The following is an 18343-nucleotide window of genomic DNA, read 5'->3' as shown; positions in this document are numbered from 1 at the left end:
CCATACTCTTCCTTTTCTCATTTCCCTTCTTTCTAAGTAAGAAAGTTGTCATCTTTTCCTCTATTTCGAAATTCTCATCTTACAAGGATGTGGATTCTTGACTTAATACCTTTATTTTTGTGTTTAGGGGAGAACTTGGACAACCCGGAGGAGGATAGCTACATCATTGACGAGTCTTTAGAAGATTGAAGTGCAAAAAGGTAACGGTGATGGGTTACTCGACTTTTATGTTAAAATTGTGTGGTTTTATGTAGTTATAATCTCATATGAATGTTAAAAGTTGTATCTTTCATGATTGGTGCTAATTTGGATGTTGTATATCATGCTTGTTTGCAATTCTCACATGTTTGGATGAAAATCTCATGCTACATCTCTTGAATCCGAAATTACCCATTCACATGCTCAAATATGTTGTTTTTCCGAGTTAGAATCATGCTAGGATACGTAAACAATTGATGGGAAATGATTTTTGTTGATTTCAAATGGTTTGGAAGTGTTTTGCCTTGAACCCGTGTGTATGTACTCCCGGCCGGTCGACCGACAGCCGGTGTTCTGCCCGGCTGGGAGATCCCTGTAAGTTTTTGGACATAATTTCGTAAGCCTGTATTCCCAGCCGGGTGACCGGCAGCCGGTCTACTGACCGGCTGGGAGTACACTGAAGGTTTTAGGTGATTTTGAAATTTGACCGTATTCCCAATGGTGGAGCATGGTCTCTTGACCTATTTGGGAGTTTCCTGTAAGATTTTTGTGAAATTGGGATTTGGCTTGCATTCCCAGCCGGTGGGCCGGCAGCCGGTCCACCAACCGGCAAGGAGCGCACTGTAAGTTTTATTAAATTTCTGATTTTGGCATGTTGTCCCAGCCGGTGGCCCGGCGGCCGGTACACCATCCGGCTGGGAGTCCCATGTTTGCTCTATTTCACTTGCGACTTCTAATAATGATTGAGTTATGCATGTATCTTCTTTCCTATCGATAATTGGTTACTTTAAGACTCATTAATGTTATGAACATGCAAAATGGTTATGGTTCTTGTTCGGACCCGAGTGTGACGTTTTACATTGTGAGACTACTCGACATTCCCTATTTATTTGCCCTCGGACATTGGGTCACGGTTAGGTGCCAGTGTTTCCGAGTTGGGCTATTTTTCCTTCCGCCTCTTCGGACCGAGGGTCACGGTTAGGTGACAAGGTTCCGCTTGAGGTTACTCGACTTCCGGGCACGGTTAGGTGTACCATATTTCGAGTCTTGGATACGATTTGGTATCGTTTGTCGAATCGGGTGTCGTCCATCCCGAGAGTCTGGCCAGGTTTAGACTAGGACCGTATTATGATCGTCGTCCTACCAAGAGGTTGGAGTCTAGAGGGTTGTCTTGTTTGAGTCTATACTTTGTAATTGTCTTACATTTGAGTCGGGTTGATATGTGACAGTTTGACCTAATAATTCTTCTCTCGTTTGTGCTTTACCATTCCTATTTTCTTGTGCCCACTAATCATGATTTTCTTATTACCGTAAGTATTTATTCTTATGCTTGTTTATTTAATTAAATTCCTAATTATTTGTATTTTGACATATTGTGGCTGGGAGAACCCTGAGTTACTCCCCACTGACTGTGGCTTTCATATTTATTATGAATGACAGGTTGGTGATGAAGCTTAAGTGGGGAAGACCGTGTGAGCTAGCGAGTTCTTACCTCGGACCTTATTAGTTATTACATAATAGACTCACCTACTTTTCGAATCTATGTTAATTCGTGGGATATCTTTTCCCCAATAAATAGACTTGTTTTGTAAACTTAAACTTAACTGTCTAAACTTATTTATCGTGTTGGTGATGCCTCGCGTTGGACTTCTTTAGAAGCCTTAAAAGTTTTCAAAAAAATCGTGTTTCCGCCACGATTTACTAGTTACTTTTAGTTACCTCAACGAGGGGTGTCAAAGTCCCCTCCCGTGACGGGTTCCACGGAGGGCGAACTAGGGTGTGAAGTCACTCCCGCAAGTGACTCCACCACAATCACACACACCACAGCATCACAGCTGTTACAACACCACAACCGTCACAACACAACCACATCACCACCGTCACCACAACACCCATACTCCGATGATCAGCAGATAACAACAATTACAAAACAAACACAATCTCAAATCAATTAACATTAACCGAGTAGGGAAACCCTACCTCGTCGCAAGCCATGAAAAGCATCCACACAGCCAAGCAAGACTCCAATATGCATCCTACGGCGATAGTCATCCCCTATTATACAACTATCTTCAATAACCTACTAGAAGACACAAGGCAGAGACTTACCTAATGATGCGAATCAACGATGACACGGACGACGACCACGGACGCAACCTTTCTAAGCGAATCCCGTCTTTCCCATGGTGGAGATGTAGGCTATATATATGAGAGTGTATGGAGGTAGGGGTGATAGGAGAGAGAGTGGCAGGCTAGGGTTAGAGAAAGAGGAACTGTCGAGAAAATGAGAAATGAAATGAATCTCGCGAACTTGCGTTTTATATTAACACGTCGTCAAGGACCATACTCGGTCGAGTACTGGAGTACTCGGCCGAGTAGGCTCTACTCGGTCGAGTATAGACGATACTCGGCCGAGTAGCCTCTGCTAGGTCGAGTAATCAATCCTATAAGGTTCATGTTCCAATCTTAGTCTCTCACCCATTCCTCCCTAAGGTCTTTCTTGGTCAACAGGGTCGGTCAACATAGTCCCTAAATATCCTGGCTATTACAGAGACAGTCCCTTGATCTTCCACTAGTCAGTAAAACAGATCGTTTTCCCATTCCCTATCAGTAAGTTACTCCCATCTCTAAACACCCACATCGCCTTCATAAGACTTCTCCAAACTTATGACGGCTCATTGCCTTCAGTTTTAATTTTTTTGTTTTTTTTTTCAAATGAGCACACTATATCACGGGTGAGAATCGAACCCCCAACTTCATGGTTGAGGGTAACCGGGTAAGAGAGCTCTTACCACTTGAGCTAACTCTTGTTCTCTTTGTAGATTCAATATGTAGGCACACATATAACTACAATTCTTTTTAGTAAACTAGGGAAGTTAATGACCCTCTGCATTGACGTTTCATTTGAGTTCTGAACAAATTCATCAACGAGAGGAACTTACATACTCTTTTGTTTTGTACTCCCTCCCTTCCACTTTTATTATCCAGTAATTTCCAAAATTTATTCCAAATTAATTGCCCTCTTTCTAAATTTGGTATGTTAAATGGATGGACTACCAGAGTACCACTATTTCCCCTAATCTTTTACCATTCCCCCTATCAAAATGACCATGTCCTCATTTTTCTTAATCAAAGGGGTAGAATAGTAATTTTACCCACATTTCTTAAATCTTCCCAAAATGGAAAGTAGGGCAATAAAAGTGGAATGGAGGGAGCATTACACAAGTTGTCATACAAACTCACGTCTTGAAGAAGTCGAAAGTGAAATAGGTATCCCCAAAAATGCTCTTGTTTATAGGATTTCAGATAAATACAAGTAATGCACCTCATACCAGAGATGACCATCAAATTTTAAATAGAATGGAGAACCCTTGAAGACACATGCTCCGCAATGGCCAAGCTTGAAGTCAGGCCTGGTGATTCAATGCCGAATAGATTCACAAGTCCACGCACTCCATGAACATCTTGCCCCTGGTTGAGGAAATTACAAGCTTGATGAGTTCTAGAAGACAAAAGTTACATTAACAAAGAAGGATTTCATGATTAATGCGAATCATTAGTGCCTCCTCCATTTCTTTATGTTTTTTTCTTTTTGACTTCTGAAGTTATTAAAGTCTCAAATATTTACTCATCAATATAGCAAAAAAATAAAGCCACAATATGTTTTCATTGCATATCTAAGAACATTTCACAAAAAATTCTTTTAACAAAAAGATTAATATGTAACACACAAAAAGTCTTATGTTTTGGTCTTGGAGTCCATGTAACGTCAAATGAGAAGAATGGGTAGACAAGAGTATGTAGAAAAGTGAGACTGACCTGTATTACAAAATCACAAGGGGTCATCCCAGCACCAGTGATTTTGGGTCGTATGCCAGAGTAACCTGGCTCCAGAGATCCTTCCTTCAGATTAGGATAATACTTTCTTATTTCTGCATAAAATCTCTCTGCACGTTGAGGGCATATAGAGTACTCGAATCTGTAAGAAATAAATACAATCAATCTTATTGTTTATCGATGAAAGTGGGTGTTTTTGTTTCCACCTTGGTGCGTGAATGTTGGACCGATTCTACTTGCGCATCGCGATGATAGACAAAATTCACTTTGACCTAAGGTATAACAACATTCTGACTCCCGGAAGATTTCAAGCATGATAACATTACCAAAAACTAATTCGATGCTTAGTAACAAGTGTAATTTGGATGAACTGTGGTTGCGTAACACTTAGGGTAACTAAAGCGGTACACAACACAAAACTCATGTCACCAAAATGCTTTATGTAATTGGTTTTAAATATCGGTCTCGACAGCAGTACGCGACCGAGTTATAAAAGGTTTGCAGGTCACCTAGACCGCATTTACAACATTTTGAGGCGATATTGGATGCATTTAGCGAGATTAGACCACGACTGTAACCGGAACGATATTTAATAGTATGGTCAAACTGAACCTCAAGGAACCAAACAGAGTACACCAAAGTGAAAATAGTTCAAAAGTCAGGACAATAAAGTGAAAAAAATATTCATTGATCCATTGCAGACAGAAAAGACAGAGAGAAGATACCTATTTAAGAAGCTTGCAATATCAGGAACGCCATTAATCCATTCAACGTCAGGCCCGAACTTGACCTGGCCATCTAAGTCTAGAGTTACATGCACCCCAACTCCACCATCTTCTGGTAATGGATATATCAAACGCTGAAAAGGAGCCATTTTAGTGTTCGACAAAGAAAAGTAATGACCCCGGGCATAATAGGCATTAGGAATGAAGGAGCTATTGAGGCCAATGAATCTCTTTGCAAGTGTTATTGCAGCCAGACCAGCAGAGTTTATCACAACCTTGGGGAGAAGTATAAGATCAGGAAGCAAAGGAACTTCCTCATTCATGTTCTCTAGATTCTGGCTTTCAGTCACACTAAGTGCAATTTCATTTCCTAGTAATTGGCCTCCAAGGACTGTGGTATTGTAAGAAAATGTAGCACCGTTGTTTTCAGCTTCTCCCTGAACTCAAAGTGTGGTGATAGCCTGTCATTTTACGTCATTAATGTCGAAAAATTACTGATTTAAAGAACATGTGTGGTGGAAAAGTCGCATTCTACAGAAATTACGACATTATGTTTTTATGGTCAGTTGGTCACCATCCTGTGAAACAATTTATGTTTTCATGGTTTATTGGTCACCCCTTATGAACCAATCTTTCTCCTACTCTTAATCCAAATACAGAAACTTTTCTGCGTATGCACCATCCGTTTTAGTTTAGATTTGAACTAAGTAGACCCACCCAAATATAGAGAAGTAAATGAGCACAAAATTAGATTTAATGGGATCTCTAATATAAATAAATAAAAATAGTAATTTAAATTTTATTCAGTATTTATTGAGACATATAAAAGTTGAATTAAAACTCAGTATACTAACTGTGCCTTAATGGTAGATCAAGTAAACTAAATAAATGATACGACAGAAGGATGGGTATCAATCGATCAAAGACACGTCTATGTAACACACACGGGTAGACAAGTGCTATGACATGAGCTAACATATTACCATCCCTCTGAATAAAAGACCAAATAACATTTTCAAACGACAAACATAACTTGAAAATATCTTTGGAAGATCTAATAATAAATGGAAAGACAAAAACATTTTTTTTTCTCCAAAAAAAATTGAGCTGGAATCCACCTTGACATTCCCCTTGGCATTGATTTCAAGTCCAACTAATTTCCCTCCTCTTTCATTTTTAGAGTCAGAGGGTCAGGAATTTACGTCATTTATTCCTGGCTCCACCTTAACCTACCTATAAACATGGTCATACCAACACAATTGAAGGCATACCAGTAATGAGAGCATCAGAGTATGGCTATCCACAATTCCTGAGACAGGCGAAAATAGAGCTTTAACACAATATAGCTCGGGCTCCATTCGCGTTGCTGTAGAAGCCTCTATCATCCTCAGGCTATCAACCCCATTCTCAATGCCACGTGCTAATATTTCGTTTAATTTTGGAATCTCTGATTCACTAGTAGCAACAACAAGTTTACCAACCTGTTTGTGCGGAACATCTCGCTCAGAACAATACCTGTACATCAATTCTCTTCCTTTGACACAAAACTTTGCCTGAAAAAAAAAACAAAAACAAATACATATGTTACACAGTTTTTCAGATTCCAAAGTGGTGGAATATATACATTTCCCATGTCTCAAAGCCAGGCTTCAATCATAAGAGAGTTTTAGCACAACTTTGTAGCTAATAGTGGTCTTATATTGTTTACAATGTGTCAAAACTTGACATAGAAAATATTATTTCCAACCTATGTTACACCGACACTTCACTATGACCGTGTGTTCTGTGTATGACACTCCGATTCCAACATGACACAACACTTCTACTCTCAAGATTAAGCCAAAAACATGGACCTTTTTTTTCAAAAAATAGGTGCACCTTATACCAACACTGTGTCTTGACTGACACTTTCACCGAGACAAGCTTACTAAGTCCAGACATGCCGCATAGTTAGTAGATCAAGCATGTAGCTGTGGAAAAACTCGTACTTTAGAAGAACGTAACCCATGAGATATGTTTACCACCATTTTTAGCCCAAAGTAAATGGAAATCATACAGCCGTAAATTAACTACAGAAGACCTTGCTATATTAGATGTTCAATAGTTACAATAATAAACAAACTTTTGCCAATTACCTGTTGTAACACCCCAAGAGATGATTCTGGGCTTGGCTGCGGTCAGCCTTCGGGCACAACGAGGACGTTGGACGTTGTGTTATTTAAGTGGGGGAGTTTGTAACACCCCAACAGATGATTGAAAGAAATTTGTCCCACATGGGGAAAATATGGAGCTTGTGATATGCTTATAAGGGCTTCCACCCACCACTTAGTAACAAGGCCTTGTGCTTTTGGGTTTAAGTGAGGACAAGTAATGGGCCTTACTTTTGCCACTAAGACCAAGGGGAGGAGAGGGGACCATTTTTAGTTATTGTTTCAGGATCCAGTGTACCAAATTGTTCACACATTTAAACAGTCCCAAAATAGAATGATAAACAAATGAGCACGACAACCCCAAAATGAAATTGATAAATAAATGACCGGATGGGATGGAGTATTTACAGATTTTGACTTTTCCCCTACATCATATCTATAAGCTATAACTTCATAGCATATGTCACATTTCCTCATCTATACTTATGCATATAGTTGCTTCTACTTCAACAAATCAGTCTGAAAAACGAACTAGTACTAGACAATTCATGTATACGCATGAAAATTTCTCGGACTTCTGCAACACAAGTGGCGACTAATCAGTATACTAGTCTCAAAGATTAATGAGTCGGAAAACATTGAATGATCATCTACCTTCTACAGACTACAGTTCTGATCAACCAACACTTTCCATTTTCATCAAGCCTACTGACAAATACAAATTCTACAACACTCACAAATACACAACACGCTGCGGTTGCCAATTGCATTCTACGATACTGTCTAATAACTACTCAAGTTCGATGAAGCACAGTTCATAAATCACATATCCAAATCTGAAACTACATATACATGCCACCGCATAATGGATTTTTGTACTGAAATGATAATTTTAACAACTTTAAGGGTGTGTTTGGATTGAAGTATTTGGAGGGAAAAGAAAGGGAGGGAGAGTAGGGGATTTAAAATCCCTTATTTGAATAGCAAATGAAGGTGGAGGGAAATGGAGGGGGAGAGATTTGGAGGGATCCAATTTCCCTCTTCCAAGCCTAATCAAAATCTCTCCACAATAGGCAAGGTTTGGAGGAAAATTGTATCCAAACAACCACACTCCATTCCCCATCCCCTTCCCTTCTCTCCCTTCCCCTTCCCTCCTTCCCCCTCCCCTCCCTTTCTCTCCACTTTTGCTATCCAAACACACCCTAAGGGTGTGTTTGGATTGAAGGATTTGGAGAGAAAAGAAAGGGAGGGAGGGTAGGAATTTAAAATCCCTTGTTTGGATAGCAAATGAGGGTGGAGGGAAATGAAGGGGAAAAGATTTGGAGGGATCCATTCTCCCTCCTCCAAGGCAAATTAAAATCTCTCCACAATAGGCGAGATTTGGAGGGAATTGTAGCCAAACACCCACCTCCCCATCTCCCCTCCCCCTCCCTTCCCTTCCCTCCCTTTCTCTTCCCTCCTTTCCCCTCCCCTCCCTTTCCCTTCATTTTTCATATCCAAACACACCCTAAAGCACAGTTCCAAATAAGAATGCACAAGGACCAACCAGGCATTCCATGTAAAAACACACCTTAACCCTTAACAGCCAAGTTGACTAAAAAAATGTATGTTAAATTCAACAAATGATGCCATGAAATTCAAAAGTATAAACTTTACCAACTAAACTAGTCGACATTTACGAACAAGGAAATCATAAAAGCGGGGCAAAAAAGAGTAAAAGAATGAGAGAGACCTTGAAAGAATTAGGAGGATGATAAATGCCAGCATGAATGACTTGACTATTGCGAGAGCTAGTACCAGTGCCGAAAGTATTAGAAGAATCAAGGACCAAAACTTGTCTACCCTTTAAAGATAATTCTCTTGCAATTGCAATTCCAACAATCCCAGCTCCAATTACCACACAATCAACCTTCTCCTTTGGTATTGAATTTGATTCCATGCTACTCATCAATCGTTTTACTGGAGGGATGATGATTTTGCTGCTTTTTACGGATTTCAGGAATGTTGTTATTCTCACTGATTTACGCATTTTGTCTTCTTCATTCAACTGCTGCTCTCTGCTAATCCCCACCTCTTCACTGTTTTACTAGTTTCAAGTTCACAAATTCTCATTAACTATCCGTCTATAGTTTCCTCTCACAAATTAAAGTGTGTAATGCAAATGGGTGGGAAATGGATACCTCCACCTACATTACCCACTTTAATTTGTGATAGAGACACTATCCGTCTATAGCTATAGAATCTCCGTCTATAATGAGACGGACTGTTTCAAGTTTGAGCCAAAAATTTCTTTTTCTCTTCCTTTTTTATGACCGAAATTCTTTCTAGTAGCCCTTTAAAGTTTTCACGTTTTTCGATGAACATCAATTATGGCTTTTAAATTCATCCATGAATTAAGTTGAAGACATTGAGTGAGATAATTAAGGAGTCGTTTGGTTCACCATGGGAAGATACAATTACCGGGAAGATTAAATTCATGTGAAGTTGAAAATCATGTGAATTGTAGAAATCTTGTTTGGTTGGATGTGGGAACTTGAATTTATGTGGGAACTCCCACTTACCTAGGGGGGCTAGGTAAGTGACTTCCTACATTATGTAGGAATTGGAGTTCCATAGGAAGTTCTACTCCCCATGAATTGGGCAACCAAACAAACGTTCATTTAGCTACTTCCCATGATTTTCCAATTCCTATGAATTTGGAAGGCAATCAAACAACCCCTAAGTTGAAGATATCGACTTTCAAACCATCTTTTGCCTATAAGCTTTGAAATTTTGAAGGATAAGCCGCAAAAATTGTAATACCTGGATATTTTTGGACCCCCAAAGAAACTTTGGTATGAGTGAGAGAACCGTCAGGTTTAATGAGTCTACTCGGGAGTGAAGTATGACTATAGGGTGAACCGAGTATAATCAATGTTCGCCTACAAAAGGGTCGTCTTAAAACTATCATAACTTGAGATCTAGACTTGGTATTGATGTGATTCCAATTGGAGGTGATAGCTTGTTCTCTTATGATTTCAAGGTAGGTCACACGCCCAAAATGACCAAGAAACGAGTGAGATATGACGTTTTACGAAAACTGGTCATTGCTAAGAACTGTGTTGCACTCGACCGAGTGGACTCGCCACTCGATCGAGTGGCGCTGAATCAGAACACGGGATAAAGAAATCTTATCCACTTATCCTCATTCATTCTATCTTCTTCTTTTTCACTCCAAATGCTCTCCGTTCTCTCTAAATCCCTCACAAACACTCTTATATGGGATTCAAGCTTACTTTTGTTCATCCTTTTCCTTCCCCCCTCGACATTTATAAGTTAAGATCTACCCTTATTTAATTAGTTTCAACCCTAACTTTTGGGGGTTTTGTGTTGGGTAATTAATTAGTAATTAGTATAGGTAATATGGGTAATTAGTGGGTAGTAATAAGGGGTTTTGGTAGTTTATAATGTGTAGGATGTATTTATGATAGTATTACATGATTTGTATAGGATTAAGACGATCTTGCGAGACGGAATCATGTGGGATTCGAGGTGCTTGTGAAGAATGCTAAAAGGTAGGTTTATCCTACTCAGTTTCAATATTTTGTGTGCATATTTATGTCTCTTGCATCATCATTTTTATATATGAATCGATTGGGATAACATGTTGTTATTTGAGGAAGTTTTATCCATGATATGTTGGGATTGAGTTCATGATGAGTCATATAATTGGTGTTGTGTTGCATTTTCCATGTATGGTCATTGTTGTGTTGTGTTGGAGATCATTGGTGGTGTTACTTGGTTATTGAGGAGATGTAAGATGGTTGGGAGACCGTCTTACGCTTGAGTCACCTCTTGGAGCTTCCCACTCCAAGAGGAATGTGCACATTAATGACTTGAGTACGGAGGGACTCGTGTGGTTGAGACACGACGTCTGGAACGGGATCAGGTTGGCTTCCGGACTCGGTACATCTGGGCGTGTCCCGTTACCTATTTGTGGTTGTTGGTATGTCTGGGCGTGTCCCGGTACCAGTGTGGTTATCGGTATGTCTGGGCGTGTCCCGGTACCGTGGAGGTTGTGGGTACATGTGGGCGTGTCCCGGTACCGGAGTGGTTGTTGTTTGATAGCGTCTCATTCATGTTATAGTTATGTTGCATATTCACAAACTTTGAGTTGAGTCAAACTGTATTCATTTATTGAAATTGACGTTTGTGTGTCTGTGTAATTGTCACCTATTTTCGGGGTGGCCTGTGTCGATCCATATAATATTTCTGATCATATGGGGAGCAGGTTGAGTACAGGTTTTGCTTGTTGACGTGATCGGAATTTGGGTCACGCCTTGGACTCGGAGTCGAGTAGCATAGCATTGATGACATAGATAGTAGTCGACTTGTAATTTGTATAGTTCACTTTATTCATTTGTTTACATTATGTAATCAATAAACTTGTTATAAATTTAATGAAGTTTCTTAATTGTAATCATTCCGATTTCACTGCCTCGGGAAACCGAGATGTTGCATACTCACACACTTTGCTTTGCTTTCATTTTTTTTTACGCTTCCTTTCGTTAAGAAGTTTAGATTGCATATCTCAACCTCAACCCAAATTGTGACACTAAGACATAGCTATTTACGACCGATAAGTCAATACGATACCCGTCCTTTGAGATCAGACCTTTACTTACCGCTCTACTAAGAGTAGTTTGTTGAGAATATAAATATTGTTTGATTGAGAGCGTAGATGACACGTTTCATCTCGACATCAAAATGGCGCCGTTGCCGGGGACGGTGTACAATTGAGTTGTTATCATTTGTTGTTTTTAGTTGTGTCTTTCTTAACCTTAGGGAAGTCAATCTCCTCAAGGTAGTTTTAATTGTTTTCTAGTTGTTTAATTATTGCATGTCTAGGAGATCAGAAGGCGGCCTTTTGCTTATTGATCCCGAAATCGAGCGAACCTTGACAAATATTAGAAGAACCGTTAGAGGTACTTCAATAATTGTGGGTATTGAAGAACTCGTGGACATTGGTATCATCCAAACGAATAGTGTTGAGTTTACCAACCCTTTTGCAAGACAAGGAAAGGATAATCCAATTCCAAACCAACCACAAAATCAACCTACAATGCCTAAATTTTCATCTCATTCTGTACCAACCGAGGAGAACCTACCAAATGGTACTCCAAAACCACCCCACTTGACCGGTAATTTCATTGCCAAATCCACATTCATACAATTAGTTGAAAGAAGTCAATTTGGAGGGATGCCTAGTGAGGATCCTCATCGACACATGGAGACTTTTTGTGACTATTGTGATGCAATTTCCCAAACGGGGGTAACACAAGATCAAATTCGATGGGTATTGTTTCCTTTTTCCTTGATTTGAACTGAAAAGAAATGGTTGAAGAGCCAAGACAAGGCCACTCTTGGAATTGATTCATGGAAGAAGTTAGCACTTGCCTTTTACAAGAAGTTTTACCCTCCGAAGAAAACCAACATGTTAAGAACCCAAATCACCGGGTTCAAGCAAAGGGATGAAGAGTCTCTATACGAGGCACGGGAAAGATTCAAAGATACATGTCGCTCTTGTCCTCATCATGGGTTAAGCGAATGGTTTCTAGTCCAACAATTTTGGAATGGGTTGTATGAAGACTCAAGGAATTTGCTCAACATGGGTTCTAATGGAAGATTCACCGAGGTAGATGATAATCAAACTTGGGCTAAGATAGAGGAGATGGCGGTTCACAACTCTCAATATTGTAGGCGAAGAAAAACTACTAGGGGAGGGAGACATGAAGTTTACTCCGTCACACAATTGAGTGCCGATTTGGGTGCCCAATTATGCTCCCATATTGACACAATGAACTTGAAATTTGACAAGGCCATAGCCAAGATGAATGAGGCTTCTCAATCACCCAAACAACATCAACAAGTCAATGCCATGGTGTCAACATCTTCTATTCTAAATGGAGTATGTGAGAATTGTGGAACTTTGGGACATGATCAACAAGAGTGTAGGGACGCAAATGAGCAAGTGAATGCTTTCCAAGCATACAAGAATGGCACTCCTTACTCCAACTTTTACAATGAAAACACCAAATTTCACCCAAACTTTTCATATAAAAGCCGAAATGTTCAAAATCCTCAACCAACATACACCCCACCTCTAATGAGAAATCCTACTCAGAGACCCTTTTTCAACCAAAACCAAGGATTCCAAAACCAACCCTCTTACAATCAATCCAATGACCAAGCTTTTGATGTTCAAAAAGCGATCCTTCAAATGCAAAAGAACCAACAAGACTTCTTCGCTCAAATGCAAAGAGATAGCCAAGCCAAATACACTACCATCAACAATATCCTTGCTCATACCAAGATGTTGGAAACACAAATGACCCAATTGGCCTCTTCGAGTTCCCAAAGGTAAAAAGGACAATTACCTCCCAAAGGTAATCCTCCTACAAGGCATGAAACCATCAATGCCATTCACTTGAGGAGTGGTAAACGATATGAGGGTGTAGATACCCAGTATCTGTCGAGTCTCCAACAAACACCCGATGATTATCGGACTACAATGATACGTGCATTTTATATAGTCCTTTTAGGCCTTTTTATGCGCGTATTTCTATGCTATCCTCGTGGTTTTATGCTACGAAATGCCCCGAATATGCTACTTTTGTTTGTTTTGTTCTATTTGCAGGAATGGACCAGAAAGTAGTGAAATCAAGCCTTTTACCGTCCGTTTTGCATGCATTTAGAGGAAAAGTGATTTTGGAGCGGAAATGTAGCTGTCTCGGGATGCGTGAAGCCGTTTCGGGAGCTAAAAAGACAAGTCAAAGCTGAAACTAACGGAATAAGTGGCTGCTGAAGTTAAAGTCATTCGATCGAGTGGTTTTCTGGTCGATCGAATGCTTTTATTTGGTAGAACACCTCGATCGAACACTTTCCTTGGTCGATCGAATAGTTTCATTTTAGAGGTTGCTCGATCGAGTAGATTTTCTACTCGATCGAGTGGTTTGAGTTCAGTTTTGCTCGATCGAGTGGTTTCAAATCACTCGATCGAGTGGAATCGCTTATGGGCTCGGGCTTTTTGTTTTATTTTGTAATTAGGTTAAATAAAACTCGTCTCCTCTATAAATAGGACGACGACTAACACTAAAAACATACGGGAGAACACATCTGGGACTCCGTTCCCTGATACTTTTCTTTGCTCTTTCACTGTTATACATTCCTTTCATTCTTTTCATCCCGGATGCTTTTCTCTGTAACTCTTTCTTCCCTTTTTCCCTTTTCTCTCTTTTACTTAATGTTTATTCCTCTTTCTCTTGCTTTTACTCTTTCTTTATTTATGTCTAGCTAATTTCTCCTGCTAGGATTAGGGGATTCGATGGACCGATGTTAATTGTTAATTAGGTTTATAGATTGTCGTTGTTGTTTCTGTCTAGGTTGTTAATCGCTGCTTTAATTGTATCCTGCTGATTGAATCGATGCAATTAGCCTTTTTAATTTTGGTAAGCCTTGACCTAGACCGGAAGGTTAGAAGGGGTGAGACCCGCAGTGAACAATAAAATGCTTTAGTGAGGGCGGAAGCTAAGCTAATAGTATTTTAGGGCAAATTGAGACCGGAAGGAGATATTCGTTGCCCCTTAGACCGACACATCGACTGATATGTGACCTTAACTGCAATTAATTGACGTTCGTTGATGAACCGACATCCTAGTTTCCTCTTTCTTCTGTTAATTTCCTCTTAGCCTTATTTCTCTTACCTTTAATCTTGTTTAGTTTAGTCAAACAACTCAAAACCCCCACTGTGACCTTAGACAGACCGAGTAGACAAGTAGATAGTGACCGCCTCCCTGTGGAGATCGACCCTACTTACCGCTGACTTCTGTTAGTTGTACTTAGGTATTTTATTTTTGGTACCTGACGACGGTATCAAATTTTGGCGCCGTTGCCGGGGAGGCAACTACTGTATTTACCTATTTTATTTTGTCTATCTTTAGCCTCAAGGGTTTATCCCTTGAGGCCGTTCTCATCTTTTTCTTTAGTGCTGTTTTGATAGGTCCTATAGGTCCTACCTAGACAGTTCTAGGTAAAAGATCGTCAAAGAGAAGGCTTGAGTACCTTTGACCCGTCACCTATGTTCCATTATATAGCGCAACAGGTGATTTACTGCAGGAGATGTGGTGCTGTTGGGCACAATGCAGCTTTTTGCTCAGCTGAAAATGACGAGGTTTATGCGTTTAAGCAACGCAGACGAGCTAATCAAGCAGTTGTAATTGCGCCGCCACATCTACCTTATCAACGAGGCTACCAACAGCCTCCATTTATCTGGCCACCGCGACAAGAAGCTCCCCCTCCTGATAAGCGGAAAGATGAGATTGCGGAGCTCAAATCTTTGATCAAGACACTTGCATTCAAAAAGCAAGAGTATGATAGACATACGTACGCTCAAATCGATGAGCTTGAGTCTCAAATAGCTCAGCTAGCCGCTGAGACGACCTTTAGGCACGTGGAGAGTGGTCTTTCCCAGGGAGGACTCGAGTTGCCTATCGTTGCTGATAGTTTATATGACTCGGAGTACGAAAATCTATCCGAAAATGAAGCGAGTTATGAAGATTTCTGCGATGCACTGCAAAGATCACTCGATCGAGCTAGTAATAGTGCTCGATCGAGTGGATTACCGGAGAAAACGTTCGATCGAACATATTCCATCACTCGATCGAACTGCTGCTTAGAGGAAGTACTCGATCGAGCTGTTTTATGCACTCGATCGAGTGAAAATCATGAGGAAAGCCTTCGATCGAGTGATAATTCCACTCGATCGACTGATTTGGCCAGAGAGAGCAATGCAACGTCACTTGGGCTCGTTCTAGATGACGATTTTGATGATGATAATGGTTACGGTGAATCGCCCCTTTTCAAGGCCGAGCTGGATGCGCTTGAGGCTGCGATTTACGGGACGGAATCCACTGATGAGGGTGACGAGAAGGTAGTTGAGTCAGTGATTGCTCCTAGCACGGAAGAGGTAATACATTCTTTTATCAATAATTCCGACTTTGAGAGAAACCAACCCGAGGTAGTAAACGATAATTTTATTATTGTTTGTTTAAATAGTACATTGCCTCATTTAACTTATGCTTTCGCATCTTAATGTTAAACCCCCTCCCAGTTGGACAAGTAATTTAATGGTTTTTCACCATTCTTTTTTTTTTTTTTTTTTGGTGGAATGTTAATTTCATTAATTAAACATGTAACAATTACAACTCATTTTCACCACCTTACAAAATACTCCAACCCGTTACTCCTCCAAACATCACTCAGATAACAACTAACACATCAATTAAATCTACTACACCAATCGTTATCTAAACTATGTGGGACAGAACAAATCTTCATTTTAGCTCTTACTGTGACCTGTTGCTGAACCCGTCTAAACAACACTCTTGGATGCCAAACCAGCTGCTCCACTCGACACTGATTTCTCATACTCCATATCTGATATATCAGAGCCACTACGACCATATGAATCAACTTCTTTTTCAAAGAGAGACCTATACTTGATCTAAAGACCACGAATACGAGTCCCCGATGGTATTGTCTTATCGGCCAGTCATTGATCAAAGCCAAACACAGCTGACTATATTTGCATTCAAAGAATAAATGTTCTACAGTCTCAGATTCCTCACCACATAACTCGCAATCTCCATCAGTGATTACTCCAAATCTCACCAGTCTAGCTTTTGTAAGTAACCTACCCCGTGCACACGACCAAGCAATGAAAGAGTGTTTAGGCCAATTCATTCTATTCCAAATAACAGGGTACCACTCCACCTTCTCATGCTCACCCACCAACCATCTATATCCTCCATCAGGCCTATAAGCATTTCCAGTAGGCTCCCAGATGCCTGCCTCATAACCTGGCTTCAACTTCTCCTTCACTTTACAGATTTGCCTCCAAGTCCAACTGGTATTAGCATTAGGAATATACTCAAACCAGTCCTGTTGTTTCATATAAACATGATGCACCCAACGTATACATAGATGATCCTCTTTACATGCCATCCACCATGTATATTTGCCTATTAAAGCAGTATTCCAAGCCAAACAATTAAGAACCCCCAAACCACCTTGCTTCTGATCCTGACAAACTTTCTCCCAAGACACAGCAGGTGCTTTATGGTATTGGTCAACACCCTCCCATAAGTAATTTCTACATATGCTCTCTATCTTCCTGATAATACCCTTAGGTATAATAAAGATCCTGGCCCAGTAGGAGTGTAACTGAGATAGGACAGACTTGACTAGGACTAGCCTACCTGCATAGCTAAGCTTCCTAGACCCCCAACCTCTGATTCTATCCACCATCCTTTCCACCAGTTTAGAGCAATCCCCAATAGATATTCTCTTATATGATATAGGAATGCCAAGATACCTAAAAGGGAAATTGCCCACCCTGAAACCAGACATCTTCATAATCATCTGTAACTCTTCCCCTCTGATCCCATTACAATATATTTCAGACATGTCCCTGTTCATCTCCAGACCTGATGCAACTGAAAATGTAAGAAAAGCTCTCAAAATAACCTGCACAGATTCCTTGTCTCCCCTACAGAATAGCAGCAGATCATCTGCAAAACATAGGTGACACAGTTTAAGTTGCCTGCACAATGGATGGAACCTGAACTCCCTCCTGTCCACAACCACATCCAGTATACGAGAGTAATACTCCATACAAATTGTGAAAATTAAAGGAGACATAGGGTCCCCTTGTCTAATGCCTCTTTTACCCTCAAAGTACCCAAAAGTATTCCCATTCAGTGCTAGAGTATACATAGGGGTCGAAATGCACTCCATGATTAACACAACCATCTTCTCAGGGAATCCCAAAGCACATAGCATTTGCTCAATGAACGTCCATTCTATTGAGTCATATGCTTTCCTCAAATCAACCTTCATAAGACACCTAGGGGAGCATGCCTTCCTGTTGTAAAGCCTTACCAGATCCTGACATATCAAAATATTGTCCACAATTTCTCTCCCTTTAATAAACGCACTCTGGTCAGGACTGATTATATCAGGGAGCACATCAGCCACTCTATTGCAGATGAGTTTTGTAATGCACTTATACAGCACTTTACAACACGCTATTGGTCTAAAATCAACCACTGATTTAGGTCTAGCCTTCTTTGGAATCAAAGTTATCACAGTAGCATTAACTTGTCTGAGTAACTTACCAGTCCTAAACACCTCCTTCACTGCCTTACACACATCAGCCCCCACAATAGCATAGGCATCTCGAAAAAACTGGCTTGTGTACCCATCAGGGCCTGGGGATTTAGTAGCTGGTATAGAAAACAGAGCTGTTTTAATTTCCTCATCAGTTACCTCTTGCATCATTTTTTGTTTCTGCACATCATTGAGAACCCTCCCACGTTGAACTGTAGGAAAATGAAC

General features: G+C 40.3%; 1 protein-coding gene and 1 non-coding gene across 2 annotated transcripts; both read right to left on the bottom strand.

Annotated features, from left to right (window-relative positions):
* Positions 1-3430: 3430 nt before the first annotated feature.
* LOC141599923 (L-2-hydroxyglutarate dehydrogenase, mitochondrial) lies at positions 3431-9026 on the bottom strand. The gene is made up of 5 exons (XM_074420050.1): positions 8643-9026; positions 6032-6313; positions 4761-5197; positions 4018-4177; positions 3431-3669 (listed from the first exon to the last, which is right to left on the bottom strand). Exons 1-5 carry the CDS (start codon positions 8937-8939, stop codon positions 3550-3552), a joined length of 1296 nt encoding a protein of 431 aa, XP_074276151.1. The 5' UTR covers positions 8940-9026; the 3' UTR covers positions 3431-3549.
* Positions 9027-12383: 3357 nt separating this feature from the next.
* Positions 12384-12490, bottom strand: LOC141603811 (small nucleolar RNA R71). Its single transcript, XR_012525659.1, has one exon. It is a non-coding gene; the product is annotated as a small nucleolar RNA R71 (small nucleolar RNA).
* Between the last annotated feature and the right edge of the window lie 5853 nt (positions 12491-18343).

This window comes from Silene latifolia, chromosome 9 (genome assembly GCF_048544455.1).
Source record: "Silene latifolia isolate original U9 population chromosome 9, ASM4854445v1, whole genome shotgun sequence".
NCBI classification, from domain to species: domain Eukaryota; kingdom Viridiplantae; phylum Streptophyta; class Magnoliopsida; order Caryophyllales; family Caryophyllaceae; genus Silene; species Silene latifolia.
Note: the sequence above shows the minus strand (reverse complement) of the source record. Positions and strands in the feature narration are given on the sequence as shown.